Here is a 22,185-nt window from a genome sequence, read left to right on the forward strand (position 1 = left end):
AAATGGCCACGAAGAAGGATGTGAGGCATGGAGACAGAAGAGAGAGGAAGCAGGGACAAGGGCAAAAAGAGAGGGATGGGAAAACGGGCACATGGATCATTGTCCATCCCGCTGTGATAGTGCCTTTGCGAAGGCCTGCAAACCAGACCAGTCTGGGCAGGGGTCTCGATGTGTGGTAGTGGTGGGTGTTGTCTCTCTCTGACATATCAGACCTGACCTCTACTCCATGTCCACCCTAGACAAGGGATGTCTCAGAGGGATGACTTTGTGGAGACTCCTATAATCGCTGTCATTGTCATTATCGCATAGTGCGCACACAGCATTTACCCAGAGAAGTTAAGCCATTTACCCAAGGGCATACAGCAAACAGGTAATGGAGCTAGGACTTGAATCAAGTCTTAGTGGTCTGGCTATAGAGCCTGGGCTTTTAATCACCGTGCTACATGGCTTTGGCAGTGCCTAGGGGATAGATCTGCCAATGGACTCCTCCCCCCAGAAAGGCCTCCAGGAGCCAGCCCAGGGATGAGGCCTTCCCAGCCCCATCATCCTGGCTGGGCTGTCACACCTGACTGGCTGTGGCCTGCACTGTCCACAATCATCCCAGCCTGAACAGGGCTAGCTGACTTTGCCTTCCACCTCTCATCCTTCTAATGTGCAGGCCCAGTAGCTCCATTAAGATATTTCCAGAATTTCATCCCTCACCCCAGTCCCAAGCCCTAAACCTGGTCCATCCTTCATCCTCTCCCACCTGGACTATGGCAGCTCCCCACAACACTCCAATATGCAGCCAGAGGGACCTATTAATACCTATCAGGGCTTCCCTGGTGGCGCAGTGGTTGAGAGTCCGCCTGCCGATGCAGGGGACACGGGTTCGTGCCCCGGTCCGGGAAGATCCCACATGCTGCGGAGCTGCTAGGCCCGTGAGCCATGGCCGCTGAGCCTGCGCATCCGGAGCCTGTCCTCCGCAATGGGAGAGGCCACAACAGTGAGAGGCCCACGTACCGCAAAAAAAAAAAAAAAAAAAAAAAAAACACCTATCACATCAGGACCTTCCTAAAGGCATCTGCTTGCTGCACCTCACTGCAGGTAACAGCCAATGTCTCAACCACAACCCACAAGTCCATGTGTGAACTTCCCTGTCATCTCTCCAATCTCACCTCCTCTCACTCTCCCCCTCAGTCACTCCACTCTAACCACCCTGGCCTCCTTGTTCCTCCTCACCCCAGGACCTCTGCACTGGCGTTCCTTCTGCCTGGAATGCTCTTTCCCCAGATACCTGGTTCCCTTACTCCTCTCTTTTAGGCTTTCGCTTATTGGTACCTTTCCAATGAGACCTTTTCTGCTCTATCTAACATTGCATCCCAACCCCACCCTCCTCACACACAAACTCACTCCCTTCCCTGCTTCAGTGTTCGCCATAGCAACACTGTCTTCCTCCGGCTTATACCTTAGATGGTAGGGTATGCGCAGAGGCCGTTCTTCTCCCTGGAACATCCAGTCCACGTGCCTTCCAGGCCAGCTCCTTCTCATCATCAGGTGTCTGCTCAGACATTGTCTCCTTAGAGAGTCCTCCCTCCCACCCAGCCCATTACATTTTCATTCAGTCTTTATGGCACTTATCACAACCTGAAATTATACTGTTTATTAATTTACTAGTTCATCTTCTGCTCAAGCAGAAAGTGAGCACCACGAGGACAGGACTTTTGTCAGCTGTGTTCACTGCTGTATCCCCAGCTTGGCACCAGCCTTGGCAAAGGGTACAAGGGGCTCTTCAGAACCAGGTACAACTCTCTCCAAACAAACAACCCTTGCTCTGCTCTGAGAATGTTTTACTGACCGCAAAGATTGAAGGTGGGGTTGGGACCTGGTTCCCAGGGTAATCACTGCTGACAGGGGTCTTGGGCCCACGTCAGCCCTAAGGTTCAAGGGGTCCCTAGGAGGAGGTGGTGGGAGCCAGGGCCCTGAGGGAGGCACTGCTATGCCCCAGGCATGGGTCATGGGGCTGGGCCAAGCCCACGTTTGATGCGTCTCTCTTCCTCTGTCTTCTGTCATCTGTCCTGGTCCTTATGCACTGGGAGTCTGAGTGTCCAGGAGCTCAGGCTTGGCGTCCAGGGTGGGAGGTGCAGGACCTTGGGCAAGGACCACAGCTATGTCAGGCCCTCCACAGATGATGGTGAAGGCTTGGGACTCCTCAGGTCCAGGGAGCTGGGCCGTCCCAGGCAAAGAAGTAGTAGAGATGGAGGACACAGGGGAATGAGGGGAGTGAGGGGAGGGAAGGAGGGAAGGAAAAAGTGGGGGCAGGGGGAGAAATGGTGAGGAACAGGGAGGTAGAGGTGGGAGGGGGGTGTCAGGAGACAGAGAGAGATATGGGCAGAGAGAGATGTGAGGAGAGAGATGTGAGAACCAGAGAGACATTCATGAGGGTATAAAGAGGTATGGGGAAACAGGGAGAGAGATGTGGGGGAAGAGAGACACGGAGAGACAGATATGGGGGGTGGGAGAAATGTAGGGGCAGGGAGACAGGGATATGGATATGGGGGATAAAGATGCAGATGAAGAGAGACACGGGAAGTGGGGAGATAGATGTGATGACAGAGACATGGGGGCAGAAAGACAAAGATGAATGTGGGAGAGAAGAGAGACATGGGAAGTGGGGAGATAGATGGGAATGACAGAGACATAGGGGGCAGAAAGACAAAGATGAATGTGGGAGAGAAAGGAAGAGGTTGAGAGACAGGGATGGAATGGGGACAGGGGAGGCAGAGAGAGACACTGTCAGCCCAGGGGCCCTGGCAGGCTCCATGAAGAGCCGCAGGCCTGAGCCTGAGTTATGTCCTTGCCCCCACCCCCACCCCCTCATATGTCCCTCTTGTGCTCCAGCATGGTTCAGGCCACAGTCTCAAACATGAAGCCTCCGGGGACAGCCACTGCAGCTCTAGCTGACTGCTACTATCTGGGGATGCGAACCCAGTGCTGCTAGATCTGCTGAGCCTTCAGGAAAGACCAGAAAATATTTTACAGCATTACTGAGGCCAAAAGAATAACATCTGTGAGTCAGGCCCAACCCACTGGCTGTCAGGTTGAGACACCTTAGCTACAGAGGTACCTCAGGGGCTTTCTGAAACCCCCTCCCACCTCCCTTGTCCAGGCAGGAACAAGGGCCCTGGGACCTCAAGCTTGACCCTGGGGTTTTAAGCAGGAAAAAGGCCTGGTCAAATTTTGATTTTTAAAGACATGGTCCCCTTGGGAATTCCTTGGTGGTGCAGTGGTTAGGACTCTGTGCTTCCACTGCAGGGGGCATGGATTCGATCCCTAGTCGGGGAACTAAGACCTCACAAGCCGCGTGGTGTGGCCAAATAAAAAAAGACATGATCCCCTCCACTCCCCACGCCAGAAAATACTCAGCAGTAAAACATAGGGGCAAAAGGGCCTTAGATAGGGCCTGGGAGACTCTAGTATAGAGTTGCAAACTCAAGCTCTATAGGGGCCAGGCAGGGAGCTCTCCCACAGAGGAGCACAGGCCTCCTCTGGGGCCAGACACCGGGGTTTGAATCCTGGCTCTGCAACTTACTGACTGCCTGGCTTTGGGCAAGTTACTGGACCACTCTGTGCTTCAGATTTTTCATATGGAAAATGGAGACAAGAGCAGTTTCAATATCAAGGTCATAGTGAGTTTTCAATAAGTTATTTACTCTGTGTCTAGAAGAGAGTAAGGGCTGCTTAAATATTATAATATTATTAATAAATGGAGCAGCCACTACTCAGCTCCCACCGATAGTTGCTTGGCATTGCCATACTGATTTTTTTCAAGCCAGAAATTTGGAAACACGGGTGAAATGTTCTGACTTTCAACTCTGGACTCTAGTTTAGCTGAAAGCACACCCACTGTGTGGGCCAGGCAGGGCACTCACCGCGCACAGCCGGCCCCGGTGCGCCGGCGCCAGTAGGCTCTCCGCGCGCAGCTGCTTCGCCAGCTGTTCCAGAGCCCGCAGCCGCGCCTGGTGCCGCTCGTGGCGCCGCTGGAGCCTCCGCACCCGCCGCTGCAGCGCTCCCAGCGCCGCGCCCAGCCCGGGCCAGGGGTGCTGGGCCGACACTCCAGGGCGCGGCCCCGTGGGAACCGGCGGAAGCGGCAGGGGAATCAGGAACACGGTGGCTGGGACCTCGGGGCCCCCGGATGCTGGCCCCAACACCACAAGCTGTACGGGGCCAGGGGCCGGGACGGCTGGACCAGGGGACAGGGACGTGGCCTCCTGCGGAGTTGGAGGCACGACTGGTTTCTCGGTGCTTCGGGAATTCGTCTGCCTCTGGAAGACAAGGCAAAGGATGGGGGATAGAGGACATCAGGGCCGGACTCCAAGGAAAATTCCTCAGGAGTGGAGGGCTGAGAGTCAGCCTGCAGGAGGGACCTCCCTCAGAGGGGAGGGCGGGGGATCAGACTCCAGCAATGGGACTCTCCTGAGCTCACCTTGGCGGGCGGCGCTCCGGAGAAGATGGAGGGCACAGCATCCGGCCGCAGGTAGCGCACGCCCCAGCGCCACTGGAAGCAAGAGGGGGCGAAGTGCTCGCTGCACAGGTGCTGGTGGCAGCTAGGCACCCAGTGCTCACACCCCATGTGCCTCAGCCAGGCCTGCAGCCGGGGACCATCCTTCAGGGGGAACCTGCCGGGGGGCGGGGTCAGCGAGATCAGGTCCAACCCCACCCCTCCATGAGGATACGCACACCCAGAGGTCCCTGAGCTCCAAACCTCTGCCTCCCCTGGGCCAGAATCTGGCCCTGCCTCCCAACCAGGCTCTCAACCTCCTACTCACATCCAGTTCTTCAGGCTCCACCTTTTAAACACCCAGCATCAGCCCACCTCTCCCACCTCCGCTGACCCTCGCATCCAGCCTCCAGCCTCCCCTGGCTGGGTTTTTGCAACAGTCTCCTTCCTGGTCTCTTTACCCACTGTCACTCTCCCTTCCCCTCCAGTCTGTTCCTCCATATGAATCTCAGGAGGCAGTTTACAGAATTGGACAAATCTAGAATGTGGGAGATCCCATATTCATGGGGGTAGGGGTGGGATTATAGATTAAAAGAGATTTAAGAAACATCAGTCCAAAGGCAGATGTGGACTTTTGTCTGCAACAAGCCATTCTGTAAAAAGACATTTTAATACAATTGGGGGAAACTGAGCATGAATTGGGTATTAGATGATTGTAAGAAGTTAATTTTGCTAGGTGTGATAATTATATTGGTTTAACCTTCTAAATAGTCATCTGTTGGAAAAATATTCTGAAATATTTATGGATAAAAGACCTAATGTCTGGAATTTACTTTAAAATACTGCATTAAAGATGTACATGGGAGGAAGGTGGATGAAAAACATTAGCAAAATGTTGACAACTGGTGTAAATGAGTGATAGATGCACGAGGATTCATTTAAACAACTCTATTTTTTGTGTATGCTTGAAAACATGTTAAAAAGTTTTTAAACAACAACAACAAATAACCCGATTAAAAAATGGGCAAAGGACTTGAATAGACATTTCTCCAAAGAAGATACAAATGGCCAACCAGCATATGAAAAGATGCTCAACATCATTTATCATCAGGAAAATGCCAAACAAAACCACAAGATATCACCTCATAACCATTAGAATGACTACTATACAAAAACAAACAAACACAAAATAACAAGTGTTGGCAAGGACGAGCAGAAACTGGAACCCTGTGCACAGCTGGTGGGAATGTAAAACGGAGCAGCCTCTATGTATGGCTGTTCCTCAAAAAATTGAAAATAGAATTACCATATGATCCAACAATCCCTCTTCTGGATACACACCCCCTAAAAATTGAAAGCAGAGTCTCGAAGAGATATGCGCATACTCATGTGCATAATAGCATTATTTACAATAGCCAAAAGTGGGAAGAAACCCAAGGGTCCATCAACAAATGGATTAGCAAAAGGTGGTATATACATACAATGAAATATTATTCAGCCTTAAAAAGGAAAGAAATTCTGACACATACTATAACATGGATGAATCTTGAGTACATTACGGTAAGTGAAATAAACCAGTCACAAAAAACCCAAATACTGTATGATTCCACTTATATGGGGTATCTAAAGTAGTCAAATTCAGAGAAACAGAAAGTAGAATGGTGGTTGCCAGGGGCTGGGGGGAGGGGGAGGGAAATTGGGAGTTCTTGTTCAATGGGTATAGAGTTTCAGTTTGGCAAGATGGAGAAGTTCTGGAGGGACTTCCCTGGTGGTGCAGTGGTTAAGAATCTGCCTACCGACGCAGGGCACATGGGTTCGATCTCTGGTCCAGGAAGATCCCACATGCCACGGAGCAACTAAGCGCGTGCGCCACAGCTACTGAGCCTGCACTCTAGAGCCCACGAGCCACAACTACTGAGCCTGTGTGCTACAACTACTGAAGTCCGTGTGCCTAGAGCCCGTGCTCTGCAACAAGAGAAGCCAGTGCTCGCCCCAGCTAGAGAAATCCTGCGCATGGCAATGAAGACCCAATGCAGCCAAAAATAAATAAATAAATTAAAAAAAAAAAAAAGAAAGAAAAAGTTCTGGAGATTGGTTGCTCAACAATGTGAACATGCTTAATACTACTGAATTTAAAGATGGTTAAGAGGGGAGATATTATGTTATGTGTATTTTACCACAATTAAAAAAATTTTTAATTTTAAAGTTATTTTTTTAATGAATTAAATAAAAGCTTTCACAGTGGGAGTGGATAGGGATTATCTGATAAGGCACCCTCTACAGGCGCCCAACTACTTCTGTGTCCATAAGAAGTAGTGCCACCCGTTAACTGGTGCCACTGTCCCCAACATCTCTTTTTGCCCTCTTTTACAGCAATTCACTTTCTATTTGGACCTTGGTTCAAGACTGTCCACAATAAAGACCTCATTTCCCAGCTTCATTTGCAGCTAGAGGTGGCCACATGATTAAGTTCTGGCCAGTTTGTTCTGTGGGAGCTGCCAGAAACTGTGAAACATTAAAGGTTTATTTTAAGCTGCTAAATGTTGGGATAGTTTGTTATGGAGCATTAGGTAACTAATACAGTCAGTCATCCACATCCCACCTTCACAATGTCTTCCATATCTGTGACTTTTTTTTTTTTTTTTTTGCAGTACGCGGGCCTCTCACCGTTGTGGCCTCTCCCGCTGTGGAGCACAGGCTCCGGACGCGCAAGCTCAGCGGCCATGGCTCACGGGCCCAGCCGTTCCGAGGCATGTGGGATCTTCCCGGACCAGGGCACGAACCCGTGTCCCCTGCATCGGCAGGAGGACTCTCAACCACTGCGCCACCAGGGAAGCCCTGTGACATTATTTACTTAATATTTTTCTTAAAATTGACCAACTTAAGTATTAAATGAAGATACCTAAAAGAGAAACTTTAAACCACAATTGAAAATGGAATACCAGTATCAATTCCATAAATAGGAGTTAACCATAAAAACACCTGATACCTTTACTTGCTGAGGGCTATAAGGCCTGCTCTCTCTTTGTTAAAAAGGAAGAGTAAGGAGTGTTAGAGGGTGGGGGGCAATCCCATCCATAGGAGACAGGACAAATAAACTCAGGCATATGCACACAAAGAATACCATGCAGCTCTAAAATAGGCTGAAGGCACTGTATGAACTGATATGCTATTGTCAGGCATACATTATGTGAAAAAAGCAAGGTTCCAAATAGAGTATATCAGCTTTTAGTAATTGTGGAAGCCTGAATAACGGTCCCCCAAAAGACATCCATGTCCTAATCCCTGGAGCCTGTGAATATTGCACTTCATGACAAAAGATGTGATTAAGTTAAGGATCTTGAGATGGGTAAAATTATCCTCTACATCATCCGGGTTGGCCCTAAAAGCAGTTGCAAGTATTCTTTTAAGAGGGAAGCAGAAGAACATATTACCACAGATAAAAGAGGAGACGCAATGTGATGATAGAAGCAGAGATTGGAGTGATGTGGCCAAAAGCCAAGGAATGCCTGCGGACACCAGAAACTGGAAGATGCAAGGAACAGATTTTCTCCTAGAGCCTCCTGGGGAATGCAGCCCTGCTGACACCTTTATTTTTGGCCCAGTAAAACCGATCTGGATTGTGAGAGAATAATTCCTATTGTTTTAAGCCACCAGGAGTTTGTAACAGCAGCCATAGGAAACTAACAAAGTAATAAAGGGGGAAACAAGAACATACGTTCAGATTTGCTTGCATTTGCATAAAGAAACACTGGGAAAGACACATAAGAAAGTAAAGAGGCCACCAGTGGGTAGGAGGTGGATGGGATGGACAGAGGTTGTTGGTGGGGAGCAAAGGAAGGCTTCTCAGGCGAAAGGCAGACAGAGAGGGAAGTGGGGGATAGCTGGTGAATGAGGACAGAAGGGCTGACTCAGAGGAGAGCCTGGCATCCAAAGAGCAGAATCCCAGGGCACAGAGCCAGGAACTCTGGCCGATGCAGTTCCTTCACCCTCAAACTGAGATCCAAATGTTCTCACCAGCCTCCTTCTGCCTGGACACGAACATGAAATCCCTTGTACCAGCACTTCCCACCTACTCCTGGGCAGAGACTGCCAACTGATTACTCCACGTCCACCCTCTTCTTCATCCTAACAAACTCCAACTTTTTTGAGGCCATAATGTGCCCTGTTAGACGACTGTCTCCCAGGTTCCTTTGCAGTAGGTGGGCCACGTAACTAAGTTCTGGCCATGTTGGGTGAGACATCTAGGATGGTACCTTAAATGTGAGAGGGTTCTCAAATGGAATCAGAAGCAGCTCAAGGCGCAAAGGAGGAAAGTAATATCATAGAAAACCTCTTCCTAATTTGGTCTTGGTTTTATTCTCTTTTGTTCCTCTAGATGGCAACATTTATGATAGGAAATGTCCCTCTCTAAAATTCTACCTTAAGTGCACAGCCAGTGTCCTCCTGTTTTTTATAGAATATTTTAGTCTTGTTGGCCATTCTATCTACAGCACTGCTAAGAGTTCTTTTCTTCCTTACTAACATAACTCAGAATGTCTTCAGGGTGGTTAACTGCCCATCAAAAGACTACATTTCCCAGGCTCCTTTGCAGTTTTTTGGGGGGTGACCAATGATGAAGAACCTACCGTTGGGTGGGATTTCTGAGGCTTTGTAAAGGGGACCAGCTCAGTTTAGAGTTGTGTCTGTTTTGCTCTTCATCCCTTCTCTTTTCTCCCTACCAGAAATGGTTGGGCATAATGGCTGAGGTACTTGGCAGCCACTGGATGCATATGAAAGATGGGACCCTCATCCCTGATGACTGTGGAACTGCCACACCAGTGCTCATCTGCCAACCTCTATACTTGCTTCATGTGAGAGAAAAATAAACCTTGCGGTAGACTGTATTATTGTTCAAGACATTTGCTGCCCTTCCCCACACGAAGATACACGTTTCCACTCTACTGACCTGACGCTTGCCATAGACTTGCTGTGGCCAAAGAAGTAAAAGTGATATGGGCCACTTCTAAATATGCAATTTACCAGGAGCCATTGGGTGATTCTCCCCACTTTCTCTCTTCCCCCCTCCCACAAGACCACCAATATTCCAGGTAGGGGAGGCTCCTTCAGCCTGAATCCCCAATTAAGATACAGTAGAGAAGGGCCACAAATGGCCGACAAAGGACATTAGTGTGAGTGAGGAATAAACCTTTGTTGTGGTAAGCCACTGAGATTCTGTGAATTTGTTACTGCAGCATAACCTAACCACGCTGATTCCTATAGACCCCGTAATTTGGTAAAGCCACTATTATTTCAGGACTTTGTTACTGCCAGACAGATGCAATTCCTACCTGTGAGACACCTCCCCCTGCCATGAGAGATGACTGTCATTTGTTCCTGAAAGGGCCTAAATCACAACTAATGAATGTTTCCTTTGGCACCCAGGCAGGAATTTTGAGTTACTTCCTAGCAGCCACTTCCCTCAGTGTTTCACCTTGTTCCTTCCTAGCATCCATGCCCTCTCTTGAATCTCCTTTGGAGACTGCTCCTCACCAAACTCTTAGCTAAATGGCTTCTTCAAGAGTGACTCAGGGATGGACCTTGAGGTGGGAATGGGTCAGCCTGTGTGAGGAACAGCGTGGCAGCCACTGGGGGATTTAAACAACACAGGCATGAACTGATTTTTATACGGTCGCCTGGCTGCTATGCACAGTTCTCACTGTTCTCCTTATTATTATGTGTGACACACTTAGAACACTTACCTGGCATACAGTAAGTGCTCTTTAACCAAGTTATTATTGTCATCGCTGTAAGGGAAGCAAGTGTAGAAGTAGGGAGACCAGCAAGCATCTATCACAGCGTCTCATTAAGAAATGATGGGGACTTCCCTGGCGGTCCAACGGGTAAGACTCCGTGCTCCCAATGCAGGGGGCCCGGGTTCGACCCCTGGTCAGGGAACTAGATCCCACATGCATGCCACAATTAGGAAGTCCACATGCTGCAACTAAGAAGTCCGCGTGCCACAACTAAAGATCCCACATGCCACAACTAAATATCCCGCATGCTGCAACTAAGACCCATCACAGCCAAAATAAATAAATAAAGAAAGAAATATTAAAAAAGAAAGAAAGAAAGAAAGAAATGATGGCAGCCTGGGCTATGCTGTGACAGCAGAGGTGATAAGAAGTGGTCAGACTAGGAATGTGGTGGGTTTTCTTTCTTTCCTTATTTCCTAATAGTTTAGTGAGGATTCTGCCATTTGCATTTATAACTGTATTGCCAAGGAGTTAGGGCTTTTGTTGTGATTGCTGCAGGATGGGACTGTTTTGGAGGGTAGAGTCAAAGGATGGATTAATGGACTAGATTGGGGGCAGTGGTGCTGAAGAAGAGAAAGGATCAACTTGTGTCCTCAGTTCTTCAATGACTGACCCCGCACCTATCCATGAGCTCTGTCAGGGCAGAAACAAGATCTGTCAGGGTCCTTTGTGTCCAGCAGGAGCTTACTTACTACAGGAGACACTCAGAGTTGCTGACTTAATAAACGATGTCAGAGTGATATATATTAAAAAGCAAGTCTGGACATACTGATTTAGGTTCAAAAACTCCTCTGCCCTCCTCCTCCCCTGAACCAGGGTCCCTCAAGGGATAGCTGGGACATGGCATTCTGAGTTTCCTGAGGAGCCCACCTGAAATGCATTCATCGAATTCATCCAACAAATATTTACTGAGCACCCACTACATGCCAGGCACTGTTCTAGGTGGTGGGGACACAACAGGAAATAAGACAGAAAAAAATCCCTGCCTTCATGGAGCTGACATTCTAGTGGAGGAGCCAATAAATGAATATATCAAATATGTGGTATGCCAGAAAGTGGTAAATGTTAAAGGAAAAAATAAAGCAGGAGGCGAATAGGGAGAATATGTACGTACGGGAGAGGGTTATCATTTTACAGAGTGGTGGTCATAAAGGGAAGATCTTTCCAGGCAGAGGGAACAGCACAGGCTGTTCAGAACAGGGAAAGGCCCTGGGGCAACACTGTGCCTGGCATGCTAGAGGAACATCGAATAAGCCAGTGACACTGGAGCGGAGTTAAGTAAGGGGCAGGAGGGAGGAGATGAGGTCAGACAGAGAGTGGGGATCCAGCTCCTGTAGGGCTTTGTAGGCCTGTTCTCTGCCTGCTCCAGCCTCACCTTCTTGTCTTTACAGAGTCAGGTGGGAGCTGGGGAGGGGATCTGAGCCCTGAACAGACTGTGGGAGCAGGTTGACAAATGGAGAGGCTACTAAAATAGTGCAGTCATGCAGTCGGGAGGTGACACTGGCCAACACCAGGGTGGGGGCAAGGAAGGGGGTTAGAAGTGGTAAATTCTTGATAGACTTTGAAGGGAGAGCCAACAGGATTTGCTAATGGACTGGCCCACTTAGACTAAGGCCACCAGGGACAAACATGTAGTCTAGGGAAGTCAGGTTTATTTACCACAGCAATAAGGGAACTGTACACCAGAGATACTGTGGGGAGTTTCATCCAACAGAGGAAAATAATTATTATTTGGGTTTGGTGAATAGGTGAAATTTAGGTGAAATGTAAGTGAAACAGTGTTTGGATAGGCTCAAAGCAAAGCAGAACTGTGTGTAAAGGGATCAATATCAGACCTGGATTACAAAGTGGACCCAGGGTCCGTCTCCTTGGAAGCAATAAAGTTTGGATAGATGTGGAATACTGTGTCCAGAAACCCCTTACCTGAAGCTCTGCACCTGGACTGTAAATCAAGGTTGCTTCTCTGTGTCAAAGTGACTCAACTTCTCCAAACCTTAAGATGTTTCATTCTTACTGATGTAATTTCAAACAGCAGTTTGTGATGGCCTACGATTTTAGAGAACAAAGCTTCCTAGTAAGAAAGCAGCAGTCACTCAAAAGAAGGGGAGTTTTGGGCTTCCCTGGTGGCGCAGTGGTTGAGAGTCCCCCTGCCGATGCAGGGGACACGGGTTTGTGCCCCGGTCCGGGAGGATCCCACATGCTGCGGAGCGGCTGGGCCCGTGAGCCATGGCCGCTGAGCCTGCGCGTCCGGAGCCTGTGCTCCGCAACGGGAGAGGCCACAACAGTGAGAGGCCCGCGTACCGCAAAAAAAAAAAAAGAAGGGGAGTTTTGTCACTTTACATCTGCAACACGTCCCTGAGAAAAATATAGAAATTTTTTTCCTATTAACTCTTCAGCTAGCTTTTCCCGTGTCTGTCATTCCAGCCAAATAAATAAGAGAGCAGGTTTTTTGTTATTGGGTTTTTTTTGTTTTACAGTTCAAGCTAATATTTACTTTCTCAAGTGTGAGAAAAGAGAAGAAGTAAAGATGACTCTAAGGGTTTCTAGCCTGAAAGACGGTAAGGATGGAAAGCTATTAACTAGGATAATAAAGGATATGGGAGGTTTTAGGAGAGACAAAATCAGGAGCTTGGTTTCGGATATTTTGAGTTTGAGATGCCTCAAATCCGTGGGGATGGCGAGTGGGCAACTGTAGGCTCTTTCTGAGCCTGGACCAACCTCACTTCTGTCTACACGGCCCTCCCATTCCTCCGCTCGCCCCGTTCACTACCTATCGTCTACCCCTGCTGTTTCACACATCTGCACCTTTACATGTGCGGTGTCTACTGTTAGTGAAACACTGGGAACACGGTCTCTTCAACCTGCTAACCCTGCTTCCAGACACCGGCAAAATGGACTAGGTCCCCCGCACTGCTGCATTTACCCTCGGGCCCGCCCCCACAGGGCCCCGCCTCCCTGCAAGGCCCGCCCCTCGCTTGTGCTCACTTGTAGAAGCTCACCGGGCGGTTGTCCGCGCCCAGTTGGCCCGCATTGTTGGAGCAGTTCGGAGCCCGGCAGTACTTGGGCATGGCTGTCCAACCCAACTGGGTTTTGCCCGGTCTGAAGACACACTTTGGTCCTCGCCGGGCGCCGCCGAACCCCGCCCGCCCGCACGCTTGCAGCGTGCCTGACGTAAGGGGCCTCGTCACGTGCCTGCGTACTGCGCGCCAGGCCGTGTTACCACAGCTACGCCCTCATCGCGTGGCAAATGGAGACAAGCGAGAATGTCTGCGCAAAGCCGGCTCTTAGCCACCCGGACCTCATCACATGATGGGGGAGAGGTGGAGTCAAGGCGTTTCTGAGTCTGCGCCAACTCTTCAGTCTATTTCGGCTCCACCCTACGCTTACATCCGGGCGACTGCCACTGCGCGGATAGTCGCCCTTGGGTGAGGGTGGGGGGGCAGCAAAAAGCGAGGCGAGGAGGCTTTGGCATTAGCTTCGTAAAAGTTAAAACCTGATATTTATTGAATGATGAAAACACAGACGGGATTTAAAAAAAACTCCACAACGCTCGATCAAGTATCAAGCTGAGGAGCCGTGGCTCCACCCTGCCAGACCCTCCGCTCCGAATCTTAGCTCTCATTGGTCAAAAGCGCCGGCTGGCAACCCTGAGATTGGCCAGACCGGCAGCCGGCCGCGTCCAATGGGCGGCGGCGCCGGCTTTCCCGCGGCCGTTCGCTGTTCGGTGGCAGTTGAGGAGTGTAACGGTCGCCGGGCTCCGGAGTGACGATGGCGGCCTTGGGGCCCGGAGGCTACGCGCGGAACGATGCAGTCGAGAAGTTGCCATCCATCATGGCGGGAGTTCCGGCGCGGAGGGCCCAGTCCTCCCCGCCCCCCGTTCTACCGCTCTGCCTCCGGCGGCGGACGAGACTCTCGGCGGCGCCCGAGGACACGGTGCAGAACCGGGTGAGGAGCTGCTTGCCTTGCCCATCTCAGTTCCAGGTTCCCCTGGGTCTCCCTTGGTCCCGCCCTTAGATCTTTGGCCCCGCCTCTCAGCCCCCGGTTGGTACCCCCTCTAGTTGCTCTCTGACCCGACTAGTCCTCTAAACCCCGCCCCCTTAGCCAAGGCTCATCCCACTGCCCTGTCTCCTCCTCTCTCGGGTAGTGCCCGTCGTTCCTACTCCCACTTCTCAAACCCTGGCCCCACCCTTAGCCCTTGGAGCGTTGCCGGGGTTCCTCCCTGGCCTTGTACTTTGGAGCGCATTTTAGTTTTGCTAATCACCTCCTAGTTCTGTTTATCCCTTTAGTTACCTTTAGACGTATCTCTGGGCCACTTTTGTATCCTTCCACTTTTGTTGACCTCACCCCCCTCTTGGTCTTTAGGGTCCCTACCGGGGTTCAGTCCCGAGTCCTACTTGTTCCAACTCTTCCTCAGCTCTAGCCTGCCTTCCTTCATCCGCTGCCTTCTCTTTCCTTCTCCTTTACCAAGGTGGGATTCTTAGTCCATATTGCCACCCTAAATTATGGACAGGATGTGGGTAATATTTGTAAAATCTCAGCAGCACTGCCGGAGTTAGGGAGACGGCGTGTGGAACAGTTCCTTAAATCCTGAGACACAGAAACGAAGATTTTAGAGTAGGTAGAAGAAATTCCAGTAGCACAGCAGCAATTTAAAAAATCGTTTTCCAACTCCCTGAGCTGCAAAGTCTGTTTTTATAAAATGGAGATAACGATAACCATGGTGTTGCAGGGAGATGCGACAAGATTGTGAAAATGACCTACTTGGCACAAAGTCCAGGTAGAGGGTCAGTACTTGGTAGCTGCTGTGGGTCTTGTTCCTCCTCCGTGGCTTTCTGCTACACTCTGATTATATCACCCACTCCTGGGTGCAAGGCGCTAGGCAAGTGGCCTCTGCCCACTTCTGTCGCCATACTTCCCTTGGCCTCCCTCTCATGAAGGTTTAGTCACACTGGCCTGCTTTCTGTTTTCCTGAGGCTCCAATCTCTTTTCCGCCTCTTAGCTTTTGTGTTTGGTGAGTCCTCTCTCTGGGCTTTTTGCTGCAGTCTACCTGGCTGGCTCCTATCCCTCGAGTCTCAGCCTGAATATCCCTACCCTGAAAGGCCTTCTTGAACCCCAGCCTAAAGCAGACCCCCACCTAAGTCTCTCACCCAGGACCCTGTACTTCATAGCCCTTATCTTGTATGTTCCTGAAAGTGCCTTGTGGGCTCTAAAGTGTATAAAGGAGAGGAATAACAATAGTAATTTCAGAGATGCAGTATAACAAGGTGGTTAAGAGCACCGCCTCTGAACCCAGACTGCCTGGGCTTTAACCTTAGTTCTGTTCTTCCTTTCCTGATCTTTTCTGTGCCTCAGTTTCCTCATCTGTAAAATGAGGATAATAATATAAGTGTTGCCTTATAGGGTACTGGTGAAGATTAAGTAAGCTCACATATCTTAAGTACTTAGAACAGCAGCTGGCACACTGTAAGTACTCTCTTGGTGTTAGTTACTGCTGTGATTGTGTATTCAATATTTTGGGTGATTGATGTCATTTATTTTTCTTGTTTGGTGGTGTAGGGGTCCATCCAGCTTGCGAAAGACCTAGTCTAAAAATTACCAGCTAGCTAATGCCCAGTAATGCTGATTAACAGATTAAAAAAACGTGACTGCCGTTGCCTGGTTGCCTGGGTTAGTCCTGGCACTGCTCCTTCCAGATGGATTACCCTCATGGGCCTCTGTTTCCTCATCTGTAAGGTGGAGATGATGATGATGATAGTGACCACATCACAGGGTTGTTGTGAGCATTAAATAAGTTAATACAGTTATAGATATTTAAACAGTGCCTGTCTCCTGGTTAGATGCTCAATAAATATTAGTTATTACTATCTTATATTTGCCTTTCATTTCTGAGGCCCACCACCTTGCTTGAGAATGTTTTACTTTATAATAATTAGAAACTAGTCTCTTCAGAATATGAAAATACCACAGTTTGTTAGTTCATCCTCTAAATTGTTTAATCAGCCATGATGGGGACTGGCTTATCTGACTTATCTTGCTTAGAGAATTTTAAAATTTTAAATGCGATTGTTCAAGTTCGCTTGTTTCTTTACTCGTTGAACCTCTAGACTGTGAATTTATTGAGGGAACGGACAGTGTCCACTTTTGTTCACTGCTGTAAGCAAAGTGCTGCACAAAGTGCTGGCTTTGAAGCCAGAGACTACCTGGGTTTGTATCCCAACCTTGCCACTCCACGGGGGTGGGACCTTGGGCCTCTGTCCTCATCTGTAAAATAGTGGTGATAATAGCACCTTCTTTGCAGTGTTGTGGGCTGTCAAGTCTTTCATTCATATAAAATACTTAGAGTCTTATTCACCTTCTCAGTGAGGCCTTCTCCCCTTCCTCTGTACTCTCAATCTCCCTCCTTGCTTAATTTTTCTCTAATGCTCCCATCGTAACCTGACATCTGTTTTACATATTTGTTCTGTTCATTTTCGATGTCCACCATCCCATCACCCCCAGAATGGGAGCTCCAGGAGGACAGGGATTTTTTTTGTCTATCTTCCTCACCATTCTGTGCCCTTCACCTAGCACTGTATTTATCAAAGCAGCATTTGAGGAGGACAAGCTTTAGTTGCTGGCAGATGACTCGAGACGCTCAGTGAATGTGTTGGAGTGACAGGGATTGAATGGGTGGCTGAGGTGACTGTGCCACGTGGGGCCTGCTGGGCAGCTGCTTCTAATTTGGGCCTTTTCCCTGCAGGTATCACTTGAGAAGGTGCTTGGCATCACAGCCCAGAACAGCAATGGCCTAACCTGTGACCCCAGCACAGGCCACGTGGCCTACCTGGCAGGGTGAGTGAGTGGGTGGGCCTCGGCCTCTGATCACTGATCCTGAGTTCAGAGCCTGAAGTCTTCAGTGAATCTCTCTGGGCCTCGCCTTTTCCGTCTGTAGAATGTATAATGCTGCCTACCTCTGAGGGCTGTGGGAAGGGTTCCATGGGCCCTTCTGTGTATAGAACAGTACCTGGCATGCGTGAGTGCTAAGAAAGCCTTATTGTGACTGCAGGCGGGAGGTGGCAGTGATTCTGGGAAAGGTAGGTGGTTAAGATCCAAGCCATGGTTGGTGTCAGCCATCTGGATTTGTGTCCCAGCTCCACCGTGTGTGCCCTGCTCCAAGCCTCTGCTTCTGTAAAACAGAACTAGTGATACCCTCCTCTTGGGTAGTTAGTTGAGAGGACTGAAGGACATTTGCAACTGTTTATTCCACAAATACTGGTCTAACCTGGCACTCTTCTAGGCACCGAAGGGACCCCTCACCCCCACAGGGCAGGGCAGAGCAGGGCCATAGTAATTCCTGATGAACAGTATCTGTTACTGAGTCTCTGGGAAGCAGCCAGAATAGAGGACAGGGTTGGGCTCTTGAATCTGACAGGTGTGGATTCACTTACCCACCCTGTCCCCAACCTGCTGGGGAGTCTTGGGTAAAGGACCTCCCTCTCTGTAAAGGGCTTCAGTTTCATCATCTATGAAAAGCAACAAAGATTCCTGACCTCATCTGGCGGTTGTGAGGATTTAAAGAGATTGTGCACAGTATGTCTTTATTAGCCCAGAACCTAACAGTTACCACAGAGGAAGTGTTGGCTTCTATTTAAGATTATATTGATATTAATAATAATGTTGGGACTTCCCTGGTGGCGCAGTGGTTAAGAATCCGCCTGCAAATGCAGGGGACACGGGTTCAATCCCTGGTCCGGGAAGATCCCACATGCCGCGGAGCAACTAGGCCCATGTGCCACAGCTATTGAGCCTGTGCTCTAGAGCGCACGAGCCACAACTACTGAGCCTGCGTGCCACAACTACTGAAGCCCGTGCGCCTAGAGCCCGCACTCCGCAGCAAGAGAAGCCACCGCAGTGAGAAGCCCACGCACCACAATGAAGAGTAGCCCCCGCTCGCTGCAACTAGAGAAAGCCTGCATGCAGCAACGAAGACCCAACACAGCCAAAAATAAATAAATAAATAAATGTTTAAAATAATAACAATAATAATAATGTTCAGTGCCCAGAATCCTCAGCATAGATAATGGGGGAGGAGGAGACTGAAGAGAGAAGCATCTGTTCAGAAAGAGCCTTGTTTATATGTGGGCTCTTGTGTTGGGAATAGAGTCATCCCTGGACCCCAATACTCCCCTTAGTTTGGGCACATTTTCCTCTTTCTCCCCAGCTGTGTGGTGGTGATTTTGAACCCCAAGGAGAACAAGCAGCAGCACATTTTTAATACAGCCAGGTAAGCTGGGACGCGGGCATGGGGTAGGGGTGGGACCAGGGTCCTGGCACATCCCTCCTTCCCCACACTGCCTGGAAGTGCTTGTGGGTGGGTGACTCATTCATTCACCTGGTGGTTCAGTGACATTCACCAAGGGTCTGCTCAGTGCTAGGTACTGTTCCAGGTGCTGGGGACATGGAAGTTAACAAAAGAGATGAGAATCTGCTCTCGTAGAGCTGACAGCTTGGGTGGTGGGGGGAGGGACAGACTAAACTAGTTGGCAATTCCTAGCCGACCATGAGACCATGACTGTTGCTATGGAGGAAATGACGAGGATGTGTTAGGGCAGGTTCGCAGGCAAAGGACTCTCGTCAGAGTCTTATTAGAGCCTCCCTGAGGCTGAGAGCTGAAGAAAGTGAGGGGGTGACCCATGTGAAGGTGTGGGGAGAGCATTCAGGCAGAGGGGACAGCAAGAGCAAAGGACCTGCAGTGGTTAAGAATCTCAGGATGTTTGAGGAGCAGTCAGGGTTCCATGGGTGAGGGGGAGGTGGGGCTGGAACCAGCAGAAGCCACATCACAGGGGCCTTGGGAGGGGTTGGCTCTCATGCTGATTGCAAAGAAAAGCCACGAGAGGGCATTTGCAGGCTAAGGATATACTTCACGCACCCCAGCCCTCCAGTACACTCTATCTCCCTTCCTTGCTTTACTTTTTTCCACAAAATGCACTCCTTTTTGATATGCTGTCTGATTTCCTCAGCAATGATATTTACTGTCTCTTTTCACAGTGTGAGCTCTCTGACGGCAGGGACTTTCTCTTAGTTAATTTCTGTGTCCCTATACCTTGGGTCAGTGTCTAGCACATTGATAACACTTATCGTTTCCTGAGTGAATGAGTGTGATTTGGGTTTTAGAAAGATCTCTCCAGCTGCCAGTTTATTGAGGAAGGCCCTTGGCTTTGAGCAGGCCCAAGATGATGCCCGGGTCTGCCTTGGGGCTGATTGAACACTGTGTCCTCCTGGGGCTTTGGTCCCAACCGGGTTGTGACCTTTGGGAGGCACCTCACTGCAACTTTTTATTCCACAAATACTGCACAAATAGCTCAAGCTTAGCTCCTTTGGCCGGGCTCTCCAGGTGGACGGATAAGTTGTGGGTTTTCTTCTTCCCTTACGATCCCTAAGGCAAGGTCCCTAAGATACGGTTTGGTAGATACAGATTCCCTCTCAGAAGGGGCTTCTTGGACCCTTGACTCTGACTGTGGGTTCTGTCACTGGTGGTGAGGGCAGAGATGGGTTCCAATCCAGACTTAAGTGTTTATTCACTATGTGATCTCAGGTGAAATACTTCTTGTCAATAATCACAAACTAGGGGCCCACAGACTTATCTGACAGTATGTTTTAAATATCGGACTTACTTGACAACGTTTAAAGTTTTCTGCACAAAAATTCAGATGCCCTCTCATTTTAGAAATGTGAGAGATTCAGATCTCTGGGGCCCACATTCTCCTATGGCAGGGATGGGCTGGAGCTTGGTGGCATTTGTCAGAATGCCCCTTGCCCAATTCTTCTCATCCTCCCTGTTGCCTCCCTGAGTCCTGTAGGCGGTAGAGTAGGTAACCTTGATCCGAAGTAGATAGCATAGAAGTATCCACTCTCAGTCACAGATGGGTCTGTCTTAGGAGGCAGTGTGGCCAGAGTAGAGGTGTTCATTGTGGCTGCATTTCAGAGTCACCTGATCCCAGGCTTCACCCCCAGAGAAGGCTGAATAAGTTAGTCTGGAGTAAGACCTAAGCACTGCCAATTTTTAAACTTTTTATATTGAAATAATTTCATACCTACAAGAATAGTACAAAGAGCACCTGTACACCTTTCACCCATATTTCCCAAATGCTAACATTTTACCACATTTGCTTTATCATTCTCTGTCTATGGGAATTCCCTGGCAGTCCAGTGGTTAGGACTCCGTCCTTTCACTGCCGAGGGCCCAGGTTCAATCTCTGGTTGGGGAACTAAGATCTCGCAAGCTGCACTGTGCGCCCCCCCCAAAAAAAGTATCATTCTCTGATTCTTTGTCTATATACATAGTAATTTTTTTCTGAACCATCTGAAAGTAAGTTGCATACCTGATACCCCTGTACCTCTAAATACTTAAGTGTGAATTTACTGCAAAAAAAAAGTATGACCTTTCAAAACCACAAAGATTGAGCAAAGTCAGGAAATTAAAGTTGGTACATCACTACCATCTGCTCCTCATTCAGCCTTCACCATTTGTCCCAAGAATGTCCTTTACAGCAAAAAGGATTCTGTCCAGCATCACGCATTGCCTTCAGTTGTCTCTTCAGTCTCCTTCAATCTAAAGAGGTTTCCTCCATCTTTTCTCGACTTTCATGACCTTGACACCTTTGAGGATTGCAGGCCAGGTGTTGGGTAGAATGTCCCAGCGTTTGGGTTTGTGTGCTGTTTCGTCATAGGTAGAGTTGGGTTCTGCAGGACCACCTCCGAAGGAATGCTGCGTTCTGCTCAGTGCATTCTGTCAGGAGGTGCGTGATGTCGTTCTCTCCTGTGGCTCGAGAGCCCTTGGTTGAGGTGGTGTCTGCTGGGCTTCTCCACTTGAGCCCTTGGTTAAGGTGGTGTCTGCTGGGCTTCTCCACTGGGAAGCCTCCCTTTTCCCCTTTGTGATTAGTGAGTATCTTGAGGGGAGCTTCTCTGAAACTATGCAGATACTACCCTGTTCCTTACCAAACTTTTACTCACTAGTTTTAGCATGGCTTTGATATCTTTCAAAAGCTCCCTGGGGAATTCTCATGTGCCCTGTCTGGTTAGGTAACCTTGGTACGACTTCCTTGTGTTGAGGTCTCCTCATCTCAAAACTGGCTAGGAAGGGTCTTGACTGCACGGAGTGTGCGTGAGGAATCAGAGTAGCGCGGGCCCATTTGGCAGAGGGCCAGGCGCAGGCTCAGGCGTGCAGTAGGCTAGGGGCAGCTGCAGACGGCAGACCTGCCCTCTTCCCCACCCCCAACAGGCATGGCTTAAAACACAAGGGTGTGCTCTTCCTGCACAGACAAAACCAGGAAGTGGGCACTTAGGGGGCTGGTGTCTCTGCCAGCATCAGGGGCCCCACTCCTTCTGTTTTTCTGTTCATCATGCTTATTGGGAGGCTTAAGATCACCTCCTGGCCCAAGGTGAAATTCTGGTTGTCATGTGGGAGCAAGTGGGGAGCAGGGCGAAGAGTTCCCTTTGAGAAGCTTTTCTGGAAGTCCCACACAACACTTCAGCTTACCTCTCATTGGCCAGACTGCGTCATGCAGCTGTGCCTGTGTGGCTGCAGGAGAGGTGAGGAGATGTACTCCAGCTGGGGCCATTGCCATCCCCATGAAAACTGGGCTTCCCTTCGTGAGGAAAGAGAGGCGAGTGGATATTGGATGGGCAGCACACCTTGGCTGCTACCTTAAGGAGCAGTGGAAGCTGCAGAGGGTTGAGTTGATGAAGATAAATGTTCTATGAGATTTTCAGTGACTCACTTAGAGGCCTCGACTTAGTTATCTGCACAGCAGTTTACTCATTCGAGGTGGACAATTACTAGACTGCTAGGGAACAGAGGTAAAAGCAGGATTAAAAGAGAGAGAGGAGAGAAAAAACAACACAGTCTGGGAACAGTGAAACTTGCTGCCA

General features: G+C 49.3%; 2 protein-coding genes across 7 annotated transcripts in view; one reads left to right on the forward strand and one right to left on the reverse strand.

Moving 5' to 3' along the window:
- Positions 1–1,645: 1,645 nt before the first annotated feature.
- On the reverse strand, positions 1,646–13,486 carry THAP8 (THAP domain containing 8). Of its 2 annotated transcripts, none has more exons than XM_082862409.1 (4): positions 13,261–13,486; positions 4,466–4,658; positions 3,912–4,304; positions 1,646–2,205 (listed from the first exon to the last, which is right to left on the reverse strand). In XM_082862409.1, exons 1-4 carry the CDS (start codon positions 13,341–13,343, stop codon positions 2,065–2,067), a joined length of 810 nt encoding a protein of 269 aa, XP_082718535.1. In that variant the 5' UTR covers positions 13,344–13,486; the 3' UTR covers positions 1,646–2,064. The 2 variants fall into 2 exon arrangements, with proteins under 2 accessions (XP_082718535.1, XP_082718534.1); XM_082862408.1 differs by having other exon boundaries at positions 1,646–2,129; positions 13,261–13,385.
- A 238-nt stretch (positions 13,487–13,724) lies between these two features.
- Positions 13,725–22,185, forward strand: part of WDR62 (WD repeat domain 62) — a gene marked incomplete at its 3' end in the record, with an annotated part of 45,522 nt that continues 37,061 nt past the window's right edge. For all 5 annotated transcript variants that reach the window (XM_082863254.1, XM_082863253.1, XM_082863256.1 and 2 more), the window contains exons 1-3: positions 13,725–14,220; positions 17,015–17,106; positions 18,476–18,538. In XM_082863254.1, the coding sequence (XP_082719380.1) occupies positions 14,044–14,220; positions 17,015–17,106; positions 18,476–18,538 (332 nt within the window). In that variant the 5' untranslated portion in view covers positions 13,725–14,043. The remainder of the gene's footprint in view (positions 14,221–17,014; positions 17,107–18,475; positions 18,539–22,185) is intronic.

This window comes from Leucopleurus acutus (genome assembly GCF_964270905.1).
Source record: "Leucopleurus acutus genome assembly, chromosome: 20".
NCBI lineage: Eukaryota > Metazoa > Chordata > Mammalia > Artiodactyla > Delphinidae > Leucopleurus > Leucopleurus acutus.